This window comes from Dermochelys coriacea, chromosome 24 (assembly GCF_009764565.3).
Source record: "Dermochelys coriacea isolate rDerCor1 chromosome 24, rDerCor1.pri.v4, whole genome shotgun sequence".
Classification (NCBI taxonomy): Eukaryota; Metazoa; Chordata; order Testudines; family Dermochelyidae; genus Dermochelys; species Dermochelys coriacea.
This window is the reverse complement of record NC_050091.1, coordinates 14,313,748-14,324,751: the sequence shown is the minus strand read 5'-3', so window position 1 is coordinate 14,324,751 and position 11,004 is coordinate 14,313,748. Positions and strand designations below refer to the sequence as shown.

At 55.9% G+C, this 11,004-nt stretch overlaps 1 protein-coding gene across 1 annotated transcript; it reads right to left on the bottom strand.

Annotated features, from left to right (window-relative positions):
* Positions 1 to 6,399: 6,399 nt before the first annotated feature.
* Positions 6,400 to 9,780, bottom strand: FAM187B (family with sequence similarity 187 member B). The gene is made up of 2 exons (XM_038383483.1): positions 8,903 to 9,780; positions 6,400 to 6,739 (listed from the first exon to the last, which is right to left on the bottom strand). The coding sequence occupies exons 1-2, from the start codon at positions 9,778 to 9,780 to the stop codon at positions 6,400 to 6,402; spliced, it is 1,218 nt and encodes a 405-aa protein (XP_038239411.1).
* Positions 9,781 to 11,004: the final 1,224 nt, after the last annotated feature.

Genomic DNA, 11,004 nt, shown 5'->3' with positions numbered 1-11,004 from the left:
AGAACTAGCATGGAGACATCCCTTTCTCAACAACCTTGTCTCCCCAACTAGCTGGCCAAACACAGCCACTTGGTGATAGGACTGTTTAACTTTCTTAACAGCTTTCACTCCATCTGAGACCTTCTCAAAGCTATCTACACTGGATCTTTCAACAGGAAAGTCAGTGGCTTCATTCACAACAGAAAATTTCTGGCTGTTAGGAACTGAAACTTTCTTGATTAAATCAGTTTCACACCCTTCAGTGGCAGTAAACTGCTTGCAAAGACTCCAGGAGGATTCCTTTCCCTAGGGGCTTTTCTATGCAACAATTCACCCTTCACAGAAATTCTGCCCTTTCCCTCTTCACCTGGGGCTTGCTCTAGAGAAACACTTTCCTGAGCAACAACAGACTCTTCCTGGGTCTCACTTACATCCAGAATCACCTCTGGCCCATCAGGCGGATTCCTACACAATCCCCTTTCAGGCAAACTGACAGACTCCCTAGAGAAAAGGTTGGAAGCCTTCTCCTTCCCTTTGCCACACACAAGTTCAGGAATCTTTTCCTTCCTGCTACAGGTTTCCACACCCTCAGTAGGTAACACAATCAAATCACCTTTCTGCTCTCCTTGTGCCCTGGCTAGGGTATCACCCTGATTAGACAGAGTTGCTTCAACCTTTCCCAACAACACACTAGCAACAGGCAAAATACAAGCACCAGAATTATCTGGTCTCTGGGATTTTACATAGACACTAACTGGATGTGACCTAGTTACAGGGCCATTCTCCTGAGCAGACACAAATTTAGGGCCATTCCCTTCCTGGGCTTTAGCTGAATCCAGAACCAACTCTGAGACAACTGCACTATTCTCAACCATCCCAGGCTGAAAGGCCCCTTCTGTCTGCTCCACAGACAAAGAAGAGCCGGAGACACTTTCTCCTTTCCAGACACCCAGCTTGGGATCATTCCCCTGGTCCCAGCACACAGGACTGTTCACAGACAACTGCTTGGAGACCGGGGTAGCTCCCTCCACAGGCAAGTCAATACCCCTGACAGACACAGGCACGTTTCCTTCCCTGTCCCAATTCTTCACCCAGCTAACAGGTAAGGTGCAGGGACACTCATCTTCCGCTCTCCTGGCCATCCCCAGCTGCTGTCTAGACAAAGCCATCAGCTCACAAGGCTGCCTAGGCTCATCCAGACTTTCCTTACCAAGCACCTTGCCACTCCCAACAGATCCCCTGCCCTGCCTGTGTCTCCTCCCCCGCCCCCCCAGCTGGGGTCTTAGCTCCCACTGTGCTCAGCGCTGCCCTTGCTGTCCCAGTGGGGAGGCAGGGAGCTCGTTGCTTTCCTCACTGCATCAGAGCCAGCCTGAGCCCCCTCTCCGGTGTGCAAGGGGGCGGAGAACAACCCTCTGTCCCACCCAGCCCCAGGGGGCTGGTTACAGGCAGGCAGGTATCCTGAGCCGAGCAGCTCCTCCCCGCTGCCAGCCAGGTCATCTGCATTTTCACTGATCATTTCCCTCTCCGCCGATTGGTTCCCTGGATTCAAATTCAAACCCTTGGCCGTTACAGGAGCAGGGCCTGGATCCTGTCCCAAGGAGACACAGTTACTCCCCAACAGGGTCTCACAGCTGATATCCTGGAGAACCCCAACAACCAGCCAGCCCCACCCCTCCTGGGTCTGCACAAGGATCTGGGCCATAGGCAGGGCGAGGGGCTTCATCCCTGGGACCCTCACACAGCCCCTCAGCATCTGAGGCTGCACCACCCGGGGCCTGACAACAGTTCTCTCTGTCCCAGGATCTCACCACCCCAGGAATGTCTCCCCATTGACCCTCACCTTCCGCTCCCACTTGGGGTCCAAGGGGCCTGACCCCAGGAAACTCCACACAGACATATCGGTTGGGGTCAGGAGTGGGAGCCTGTCCACCTCCCCACCCATCTGGCTGACGGAGTCTATGGCCTTGGGACTCAGCAAGGGAGCTAGACACCAGGGCTGTTCTGCAGGGTCCCCCTGGTTCAAATCCCCCAGCCTGCTCACAGGCAGTGAGGTGGCATCCACATTCCCCCCCCTTAACCAGGGGCAACAATTTAGTCGCGAGGTTCCCTGCAGAACTGGCACCCCGGGGTCTCTCCCTGCTCACCCCTGGGAGGTCCCCTCTGCCTCTCTGCTCCACCACCGCCAGTTCATGCTACTGCTGCTTCTACAGCTCTTTCTTGGGCTCTCGCTGTCTCTCACAGTCCTCTTGCTCTCTCGGACTCAGCTCCAATCCTGTCCATCTCCAATTCCCCGATGGGGAACCCGATCATGAAGACCCCTGTCTGGTCGGGGACAGGAGTCTTGGGGATGCCTGGCTACCACTCCAGCTGCTCCCAGATCCTGCTATAGCCCCATTGGGGTCAGGAATCTGCTCCTTAGAGCGATCATCCTCCTCCAGCTGCACGATTAACTGTGCTTTGGTGAACTTTCCAATGCGCAACCCTCTCTTTTTGCACAGGGTTACAATGTACTTCTTAAGGAGATGGTGACAGGCCCTCACTCTGCTCTTCCCAAGTTCCTGTGGACTCACAGGCCTGTGTGCTCTCAGCTCCCCACGGTCTCCAGGGAGAACCCCTAGTGTCCCGGCCCTTCTCGAGGTCATCACCTCTTTGCCAGGGTCCAGCTGCAGACTCCTCCGCCCCGGGGCCGCTCGCTGCAATCCACAGGGGACCCCTGTTATTGCAAAAGTCCTTCTCTCTCCCCGGGCCAAGCCACAGGCTCCTCCGCCCCTGAGTCTGCTCACCGCAGTCCCCAGGGGGACCCCATTACTGCACAGTCCTTCTCGCTGGTTGCACACTCCCAGGGGTTAACCGCCCCCCGAAACTGCTCTTCTCTGAGCCTTCAGCATGCCCTGGTCCTTGTCAATCCCCCTTTTTTTACTGCTGCCCAGTCATTACTGCAGGAAGCGCCATCCACGGGGTGCAATACATCCCACCGCTGCCACCAGTTGTCACGGAGTCCCTGGGTGATGCTCTGGAACTGCTCCCTACAAACACAGCAGGACTCTGGGGAAGTCTCCTTTCTGTGAGCAGCCTGTCTTCAGGACACCCAGTTCACACAGCTTCCAGCTTCCTGGGTCTGACCTCAGAGCATTTAGCATCCTCTGCCCCTCCGTGCGCTTCCCACAGCGAGTCTGCCCGGGCAGGGTCCTGGGGAAGCCAGAGGGTCCTGCCCCCCAACTTCGCAGACAGACAAGACTCTCAGCCAGCCAAGAAAACAAAAGTTTATTAGACGACAGGAACATGGTCTAAACCAGAGCTTGTAGGTGCAGAGAACAGGACCCCTCAGCTGGGTCCATTTTGGGGGGCTGTGAACCAGACAACCACATCTGCACTTCACTCCATGTCCCCAGCCAGCCCCAAACTGAAACTCCCTCCAGCCCCCCCTCCTCTGGAATTTGTCCCTTTCTGGGCCAGGTGGGCACCTGATTCCTTTGTTCTCCAACCCTTTAGCTCTCACCTTGCAGGGGGGAAGGGCCAGGCCATCACTTGCCAGGAAACAGGGTGTTGGCCATTCTCTGTGTCCAGACCCCTGCATACACCTGCCTCTAGGGCTCTGCAATGATCATACACCCTTCTCCCACCACTTAGATACTTAAGAATTGCATAGGGGAAACTGAGGCACCCCCACAATATTCAGAGGAAACATTAAGAACAGTCCCGCTTCGTCACAGTAGGTGACTGATTGATTGGGCAAGCTGTGCAGCTGAGTGAAGAGCCCCTGTAGCCTGCGTGTTATGTGCTACTTTGCCAGTTGTTTGAGTCAATAAAGCAACACCCTGGAAAAGGGACCTGAAAGAATCAGGCCGACCTGCCGTGGCATAAGAAGCATTTGAGGAATCATTGCGTTAGATTATACCCAATGGGGCAGCGTAGCTGGATCTAAAACAGAGATCTTCCATGCAGGGTGTTTGAACCAGGTGCCTGGCTGGCCAAGGACAAGCATCTTTTGGAAGGAAGATTTCCATGAAGGAATAGTGTCCTTGGCAATTTTACTCTCCCCTGTTGCTACACTATGTATATATATAGGTTTGGAAGGATTAGCTTTTTATTGGTAGATGTCGATTTCACCATACACACGCAATGGAGTTGCCAGTTTTGGTTGGATGTATTCCTGGAGTTTCATCACACGACATAATCTTTCATTGAAGGTTACTCTTTCATTCCTGGAGGCTCCAGGGCAATCCTGGGGGGTTGGTGACTCTACACAATAGACTGACGAAAAATTATTCCCATCGACAAAAGTCCAAACTTACCGACAGGCAAAGTAAGAAAATGGCAGCTTGCGAGATTATCACCGTTTGATTTGGGGGGGGGGGTTGCTGACACACATCTGTGGTTGGCCCCGGAGCTGAAGTGGAAACTGAGGCACAAATTGCCTGCTGCCAGATCAGGCGGGCAGCAAGCTGAACCAGCCTGCCTGCACCGATGCAACACGTGCCCAACCCAGCATGCCCTAGTGCAGCATATGCCAACTGCTAACCCTCTGCTTGCCTGCAGTTTAAATCCGCCTGCGTGTGCCAGAGACCAGGGCAAGTGCTATGTGGCAGCCAGCAGGATAGTGTGCGTGCTAGTCCCTGTTATTAACCCCCCTCTCGGAGAGGCGGTAGATAGATGGACGGAAGAATTTCACCACTGACCTAGCTGCGTCCACACTGGGGCTTGACCTCACTAACTCACGCTGGGTCGATCTGATTTCTAGATGTCAATTCTATAGCTCTTCCCCCTTTCTGCTGTTTACCCTCGAAACATTTGGTGGGCGAAGCCAGCCAACCTCTTTCAGTCAGTCCCCTCTCCTAAGATCTGCTCTGCATTCCCCTGAGCCTCAGAGCCACCCACCTCCACGCCCGGTCCAGCGTGAAGCCAAGGATTTCTAGATGGACTTCATCCATTTTTTGTGTGGCAGCCGCCAGGCCAGAGGCCCGGAAGCCTTCCTTCGTGGTTTGTTTGACCTCTAGCGTGGCTAAGCCAGCTGCAGCCCCGGAGAGCCCGTCCCCGCTGAGTCCTGGCACGCGTCTCCCAAACGTTGGGAGTGCCACGCCCTGCAGTTGCCCAGTGCAAAGCTCCGCTCTTGATTCACACATGCACGTTCCCGGGGCCCGCCCAGGGCTGGGTTCAGGCAGTCAGAGAAGTGGCCGTATCTGAAGACCCCTCGGTTGGCTGGCCGCTGGCGCGGGGTGAGAAAGCTGGTGGCAGTCACGGAGCGTCCCGTCCTGCTGGACGGGCGCACAAAGGCAGTGCTTGTGAGCGCCCATGAGTCACGGCGATCCTGCGGAGCAGTGTGACTGATTCATCGTGCAGACAAAGGCAGCAAGGAACAGGATCACCGGCCACCGACCCCTCGCAGTTAGGAGCAGAGAATTGGCTAATTGTTCCAGGCAGCGGGGTGGGTAATTAACTCATCCCAGAGTGTGCTGGCCGGACCCATCTGGATACCTGCAGCCCTTCTCCTCCTTCTCTCCTTGTAAACACAAGGCAGCAGGACATGGGAGAGAGTAGGGGGAGGGGAGGAGTCAGGACTCCTGGGTTCTGTCCGAAGCTCTGGGAGGGGAGTGGGGTCTCGTGGTGGGAGCCGGGAGGCGTTGAGTCAGGACTCCTGGACTGTAGCCCCAGATCTGTGAGAAGAGTGGGGTTGAGTGGATAGAGCCATGGGGAGGGCGGCTGAGAGCCAGGACTCCTGGGTTCTATCCCTAGTTCTGCTCCTTAACCAAGGCCTGGGATAACTGGACCTCTTGCCCTGGGGTAGCATGGCAAGGAGGGATACCGGGGTAGATGGGCCCATTGCTTTGATCCAGCACAGAGTGGGCTACGCAGCTGATAACTGGCCTACGGAGAGGAACTGAGGCAGGGAGCTGACTGCAAACAACCCCACACCATCATGCTGAGCAAGGAGAGGCTGGTAAGTCTATGGGAACAGTGACCCCTACTGGCCAGGTGGGGTGCCTACCTCGTGAAGGCACTTTAAAGGTAGCTGGGGCATCTGTATCTGAGCACTGGCTTTTTAGCACCCTCTGCTGACTGGGGTAGGCACCTAGCTTTAGCATGCAAATAAAATCAGGGCTGCAAACCCCTGCAGCACAGGGCCCCCTAGCGTCACGCTGGGGCATCGGGGTGAGTCCTGCCTGCCAGGGGAGAGCCCCCATCCCGCTTCTTGCAGCATCAGCGCCCCCTAGTGCTATGCTGGAGCATTGGGGCCACCAGCCCTGATTGCCAGGGGAGAGCCCCCACCCTGCAGCACAGCGCCCCCACCATCACTCTGAGGCATCGGAGACAGCCCTGACTGCTGGGGAAGAGCGCCCACCCCACTTCCCCTAGCTGCCTAGCGCACGCCTAGCCAAGCTGCTGGTCAATATGTTTATTCCCCAGTCGGCTGCAGCCCTCTCAGGCCATGATGGCTCCTGGCTTCCTGCGGCAGGATTGCAGGATGCTGAGGAAGAGGAGGAAGAGGAGGAAGATGGACAGCCCCACCACCAGGGACTCGATGGCCGAGTAGGCGCGGGTCAGCTCTGGGGCGGAGGCCAGCATCCTAGGTGGGGTGACCAGGAACCGGCCCACCAGCTGCCCGCCCACGTAGCACTGGTAATAACCAGCATCGGTGCCATTCCAGGAGGAAAGCAGCAGGGTCCCGCCGCCGGTTGCCTTGTCCAGGGCAATGGAGCCATTGCGCTGATGAAGGTCCAGCCAGGTCAGGGCAGTGGGGCCTTCCTGCCAGTACACGGGGCTGGGAGCAGAAAAAGAGAGATTAGCAGAGCTGGGCGTGGGCCTTGCACATGCTCACAGGGTGCCAGGACTCCTGGGTTCTCTCCCCAGCTCTGGGAGCGGAGTGGGGTCTAGAGGTTAGAGCCAGGGGGCTGAGAGTAAAGCATTACCCTGACGGGGGGCACCAGCTCCGATCCAGCTCCCGGGCAGGGAACTGGCTGGCTCAAGAGGGTGGAGAATGGGACCCCTCTAAGGGATGCTGGCTGGAATGAGTTCAACTGGTCTCTGTCCATTTCAACTGGCACTAACCAGCCCCCTTGCTCTCATCACCAGAGGCCAGGCTAGCTATCCATGGAGCCTGATCTCCCTTAGAGGGAGACCCTGGGGGATGGAGGTGTCTGGGGGGCTGGGCTGGGGGGGCTAAATTAGTCCAGGTGGCTGGGACTAGGATGACGGGAATCTCTCCCTCCCCCCGTACTTATCTATGGGATTAACAGGCAGCAAAAATGTCCATCAGCGTCTCCCAATGAAACAGTGAGATGTGAGATCCTGGCCACAAGATGAAATTACCACAATCCCCACAACAGTTGATGCCAACCCCACCAGAGCCTTAAGCACAGGCTGGGGCTAGAGTGGGATCAGATTTGCCAGTGAGACATCTGCAGCCAGGAGCTAAACTCATCTGCACCGATGTGTTATGAACATACACAGCCGGGCAGGGCTGGAGGGGGGATGCCACCAAAACAGGCCTCATGCAGGATTTTGTGCATGGTTTGAAACCTAGACACTAGTGCTTGAGCTACAGGAGAAGCATGGCTAGCTGGCAGTGGTAGTAGGTTATTCTCCAATGCGTCAGCCACAAGAGGGCGACCTGGCATTCACTTTTAATGAGGCGTTCCGTCAAAAAATTGCGAGATTGCCTTAAAAATCATGAGATCAGCTCCAAAAACTCTTGTTTGGTTTAAAAAATTGTGAGATTGGCTTTAAAAAATGTCTGAGGCTGGCTAAAACCCTGCGAGAGCAGCTTCCAAAACTCATACGGGTAAAGAAATGATCAGTGTCCGGTTGGTTTTAATTGGCCTTCTGATGTTGGAGATGGGAGGAGTCACATTTCCAAGGGTTTCTGTGGAGCCATGAGGACTAGTCATGTTTCTTCCGTGAAAGCTGAGAGGCTTGAGAACTAACATGATTCCAGCGGTTGAGGGCTTTAGGAAAATTGTGAGTCACAGTAAACTCGCAAGAGCTGGCACCACTGGATGCTACCAGAAAATAGCACCCGGGGAAGGAATTAACGAGAAGATGTGATTTTCCTGTCAGGATCTGGGATGAAGTTAGGGGATGGTGAAAGCTACAGGTCAGAAGCCCCCAGAGGTGGAATTTGTATCCCCTGAGCAGGAGCTAGACTCATTTGGAGCCAGGCCGCCTGGGTTCATAGCCAGTATCTCTTGTATTAAAGTGTGCTGGGGTTTTAAAAGCCCATACACGGGCAGGGACTTGGTGTTACGCTTTGCTACGGATGGCATTGACGCCAGCATTGATTAAGAGGGGAGAGCTCCCTACTCCACCCCACCCACTGCAGCACAGCACCCCCTAGGGCTATGCTGGGGCATTGGGGCCAGCCCTGACTGCCAGGGGAGAGTGCCCCTCCCCTGCCCCTTGTGGCACAATGCCCGCTAATGCTGGGGTGGGACCCCTTTGTTCCAGGCACTGTCTCCTGATCCCACAGCTCGGTGAAAGTTCAGTGCGGTGGTAAATTATTAACCTGGCTCCCCTTCCCAACACTCACACAGGAACCAGCTCAGTGCAAACAAGCTGGGCCCAAGTTCCTTCTGACTCTTTCCAATCTACCCCCGTACGCTTCCGGGGGGCCCCTCCAGCTTCACCCCACAAAGGAGCCCGGATTTATCCCCGTACATTCGGGCTGGATTCTGCCACAGACCTGAGCTCCTGACTAGGGGATAGATTTTTAGAGATGGGGGGAATATTGCTTTAGATGGGCTGCCCATGGGTATGATCTGGGGTGGGGATACCAGCTTAGGTGGGCCCATGGTTCTGATCTGGGCTAGCAGGGAGGAAGCCTAATACTAGAGTAGATGGGCCCATGGGTCTGATCCAGGGATGGACGGTTGGAATACCTGGTTGCATGGGCCCCTCGGTCTTCCCACCATAGCACGGCTCCCTGTACCTGTATATAGAGGCTGTTGGGCACCTCAGCCTGGCACGGGTGTGAGGCAGGGCTCGGTAGCGGGTGACGACAAGGAGGGGGGCCCTGCCCAGTTCATCCTGGCTGGGGGCGTAGGCCCTGTCACATGGCACCTCACAGCTCTCCACCTGCAGCTCCGGCCCCCACTGGGGCAGCCCTCGCCCAGCCACCCCGCATGGCAGGGGCCCCTTGGAGCGTGATGCCAACTGGGCGTAGCAGAACCCCACCCGCTTCCTCTCGCCGGGACCTCCGCAGCGGTCGCAGGGCTGCCAGCGTGCCCAGGCAGTGAACAGCTGGCCCCGGGCCCCGCCAGCCAGATCCACAGTGGTGTTAGCCAAGGTGGCCTCTCCCAGGCTGGCGTGGCTGATGTGGAGACGCCCAGCGTCCTGGAAATCCACTTCGTAGTAGGACAGTATGGCATCGCCGCGGCGGCAGCTGTAGATGCCTGAATCCCCCACGCCAGGATCCAGAATCCGCAGGTCACCCTGGAGCAGCTGGGTTTTCAAGCGCAGGTGCCACAGCTTGGCGCGAGTGGGGATGAGCGTCAAGGGGTGCCCGGTGCTGATGAAGGTGGCCGGCCGCTCCCCAGGCCGGAAGGGATCCATATACTGCCAAGAGACCGGGCCCTGGTGGGGGGGGCCTGGGCACCTCAGGGTCACAGGGTTGTCTGAGATCAAGGCCAGGGTGCATGGGTGGCCTGGGAGGCAGGGCTCTGGCAGGGAGATGCCTTGGGATGGGTCACCATTGGCCACAGCAGAGATCAAGGCAAAGAGGAAGCTGAGGGCCACTGCTCGGGGGCACATGGCTGGCTGGGGTGTGCCCAGTGGCTGGAGCAGGAGGCAACGGTTTTCTGACCTCATTGTGATGTCATCTGTCAGACAGTGAGGTCATAATTGCCCAAGCTCAGCAGGGGCCCTCTGGGGAGCCCCAGGAAGAGCATGCTGGATTCTCAGCTCCCTGGGGTCAATCTGGAATCACCCCCTGACTGCAATGGGGGCAGGGCTGGGTTCTGATCTCAGCTTTCCGGGTTGATCCAGGGTCACCCGTCAACTGCAACAGGGGCAGGGCTCGGTTCTGATTGATCCAGAGTCACCCCTGACTGCAGCAGGGGCAGGCCTGGGTTCTGATCTCAGCTCCCTCAGGATCAATCCTGAGTCAATCCCCGACTGGTGACTGCAGCAGGGGCCCTGTCACATGGCACCTCACAGCTCTCCACCCGCAACTCTGGTCCCCACTGGGGCAGCCTTCGCCCGGCCACCCCTTGCAGCAGGGTGGGGGGACAAGGGCTTCTGCGCAGCGGGGAGGAGGGTCTTGGGGTTTTAGCCCTGCAGGGTGCACCTGCCAGGGCTCGGGGTTTCAGTCCTGCTCCTATTAAGCATATGCCTAACTTTAAGGCTATGTCAACACTGCGCATCTGCCGACAAAATAAAACCACCCCCAATGAGGGGCGGTAGCTTTGTTGGCAGGAGAGCGTCTCCCGCCGGCAAAGTGCGGTATACACCAGCACTTTACATCAGTACAACTTTTGTCCACCGGGGGATGTTTTTTTTCACACCCCTGACTGACAAAAGTTTTACTGACAAAAGGGCAGTGCAGACATAGCCAAGTGAGTTCCCAGTGGGAGTGAAGTAATTCCGCTGCAAGCACATGTATACGTGTTTGTAGGATTGGGACCTTAGTTTTCTCTATGAAAAGGTTTTGAAAACTTTACTCCTCTCAATACAATGGTTCCCAAAAAGTTTCCCAAGGATTCTCAAAACCTTTTTCTGCCCTCCAAAAATAACTTTCCTGAACGTTTTTGTCCTTACATTCAAAATCTTTCCCCTCTCTTAGAAAAGATTCAAATACTTTTTCAGACCTCAACAAAAGTTTTGGAAAACGTCTCCTCCACAAAGTTTGAAAACCTTTTTGCCCCAGATTTTCATAACCGAACCATGTCTCCTTTCAAAACGAAAAGGAGTACTTGTGGCACCTTAGAGACTAACAAATTTATTAGCGCATAAGCTTTCGTGAGCTACAGCTCACTTCATCGGATGAAGTGAGCTGTAGCTCACGAAAGCTTATGCGCTAATAAATTTGTTAGT

Bases quoted from the DNA above. Each gene is read 5' to 3' on its own strand.
- FAM187B (XM_038383483.1), bottom strand. From the start codon at position 9,780: ATGAGGTCAGAAAACCGTTGCCTCCTGCTCCAGCCACTGGGCACACCC. The intron at 6,740-8,902 runs GTACAGGGAGCC...TTCTGCTCCCAG, and splicing joins CCAACAGCCTCTATATACAG to CCCCGTGTACTGGCAGGAAG.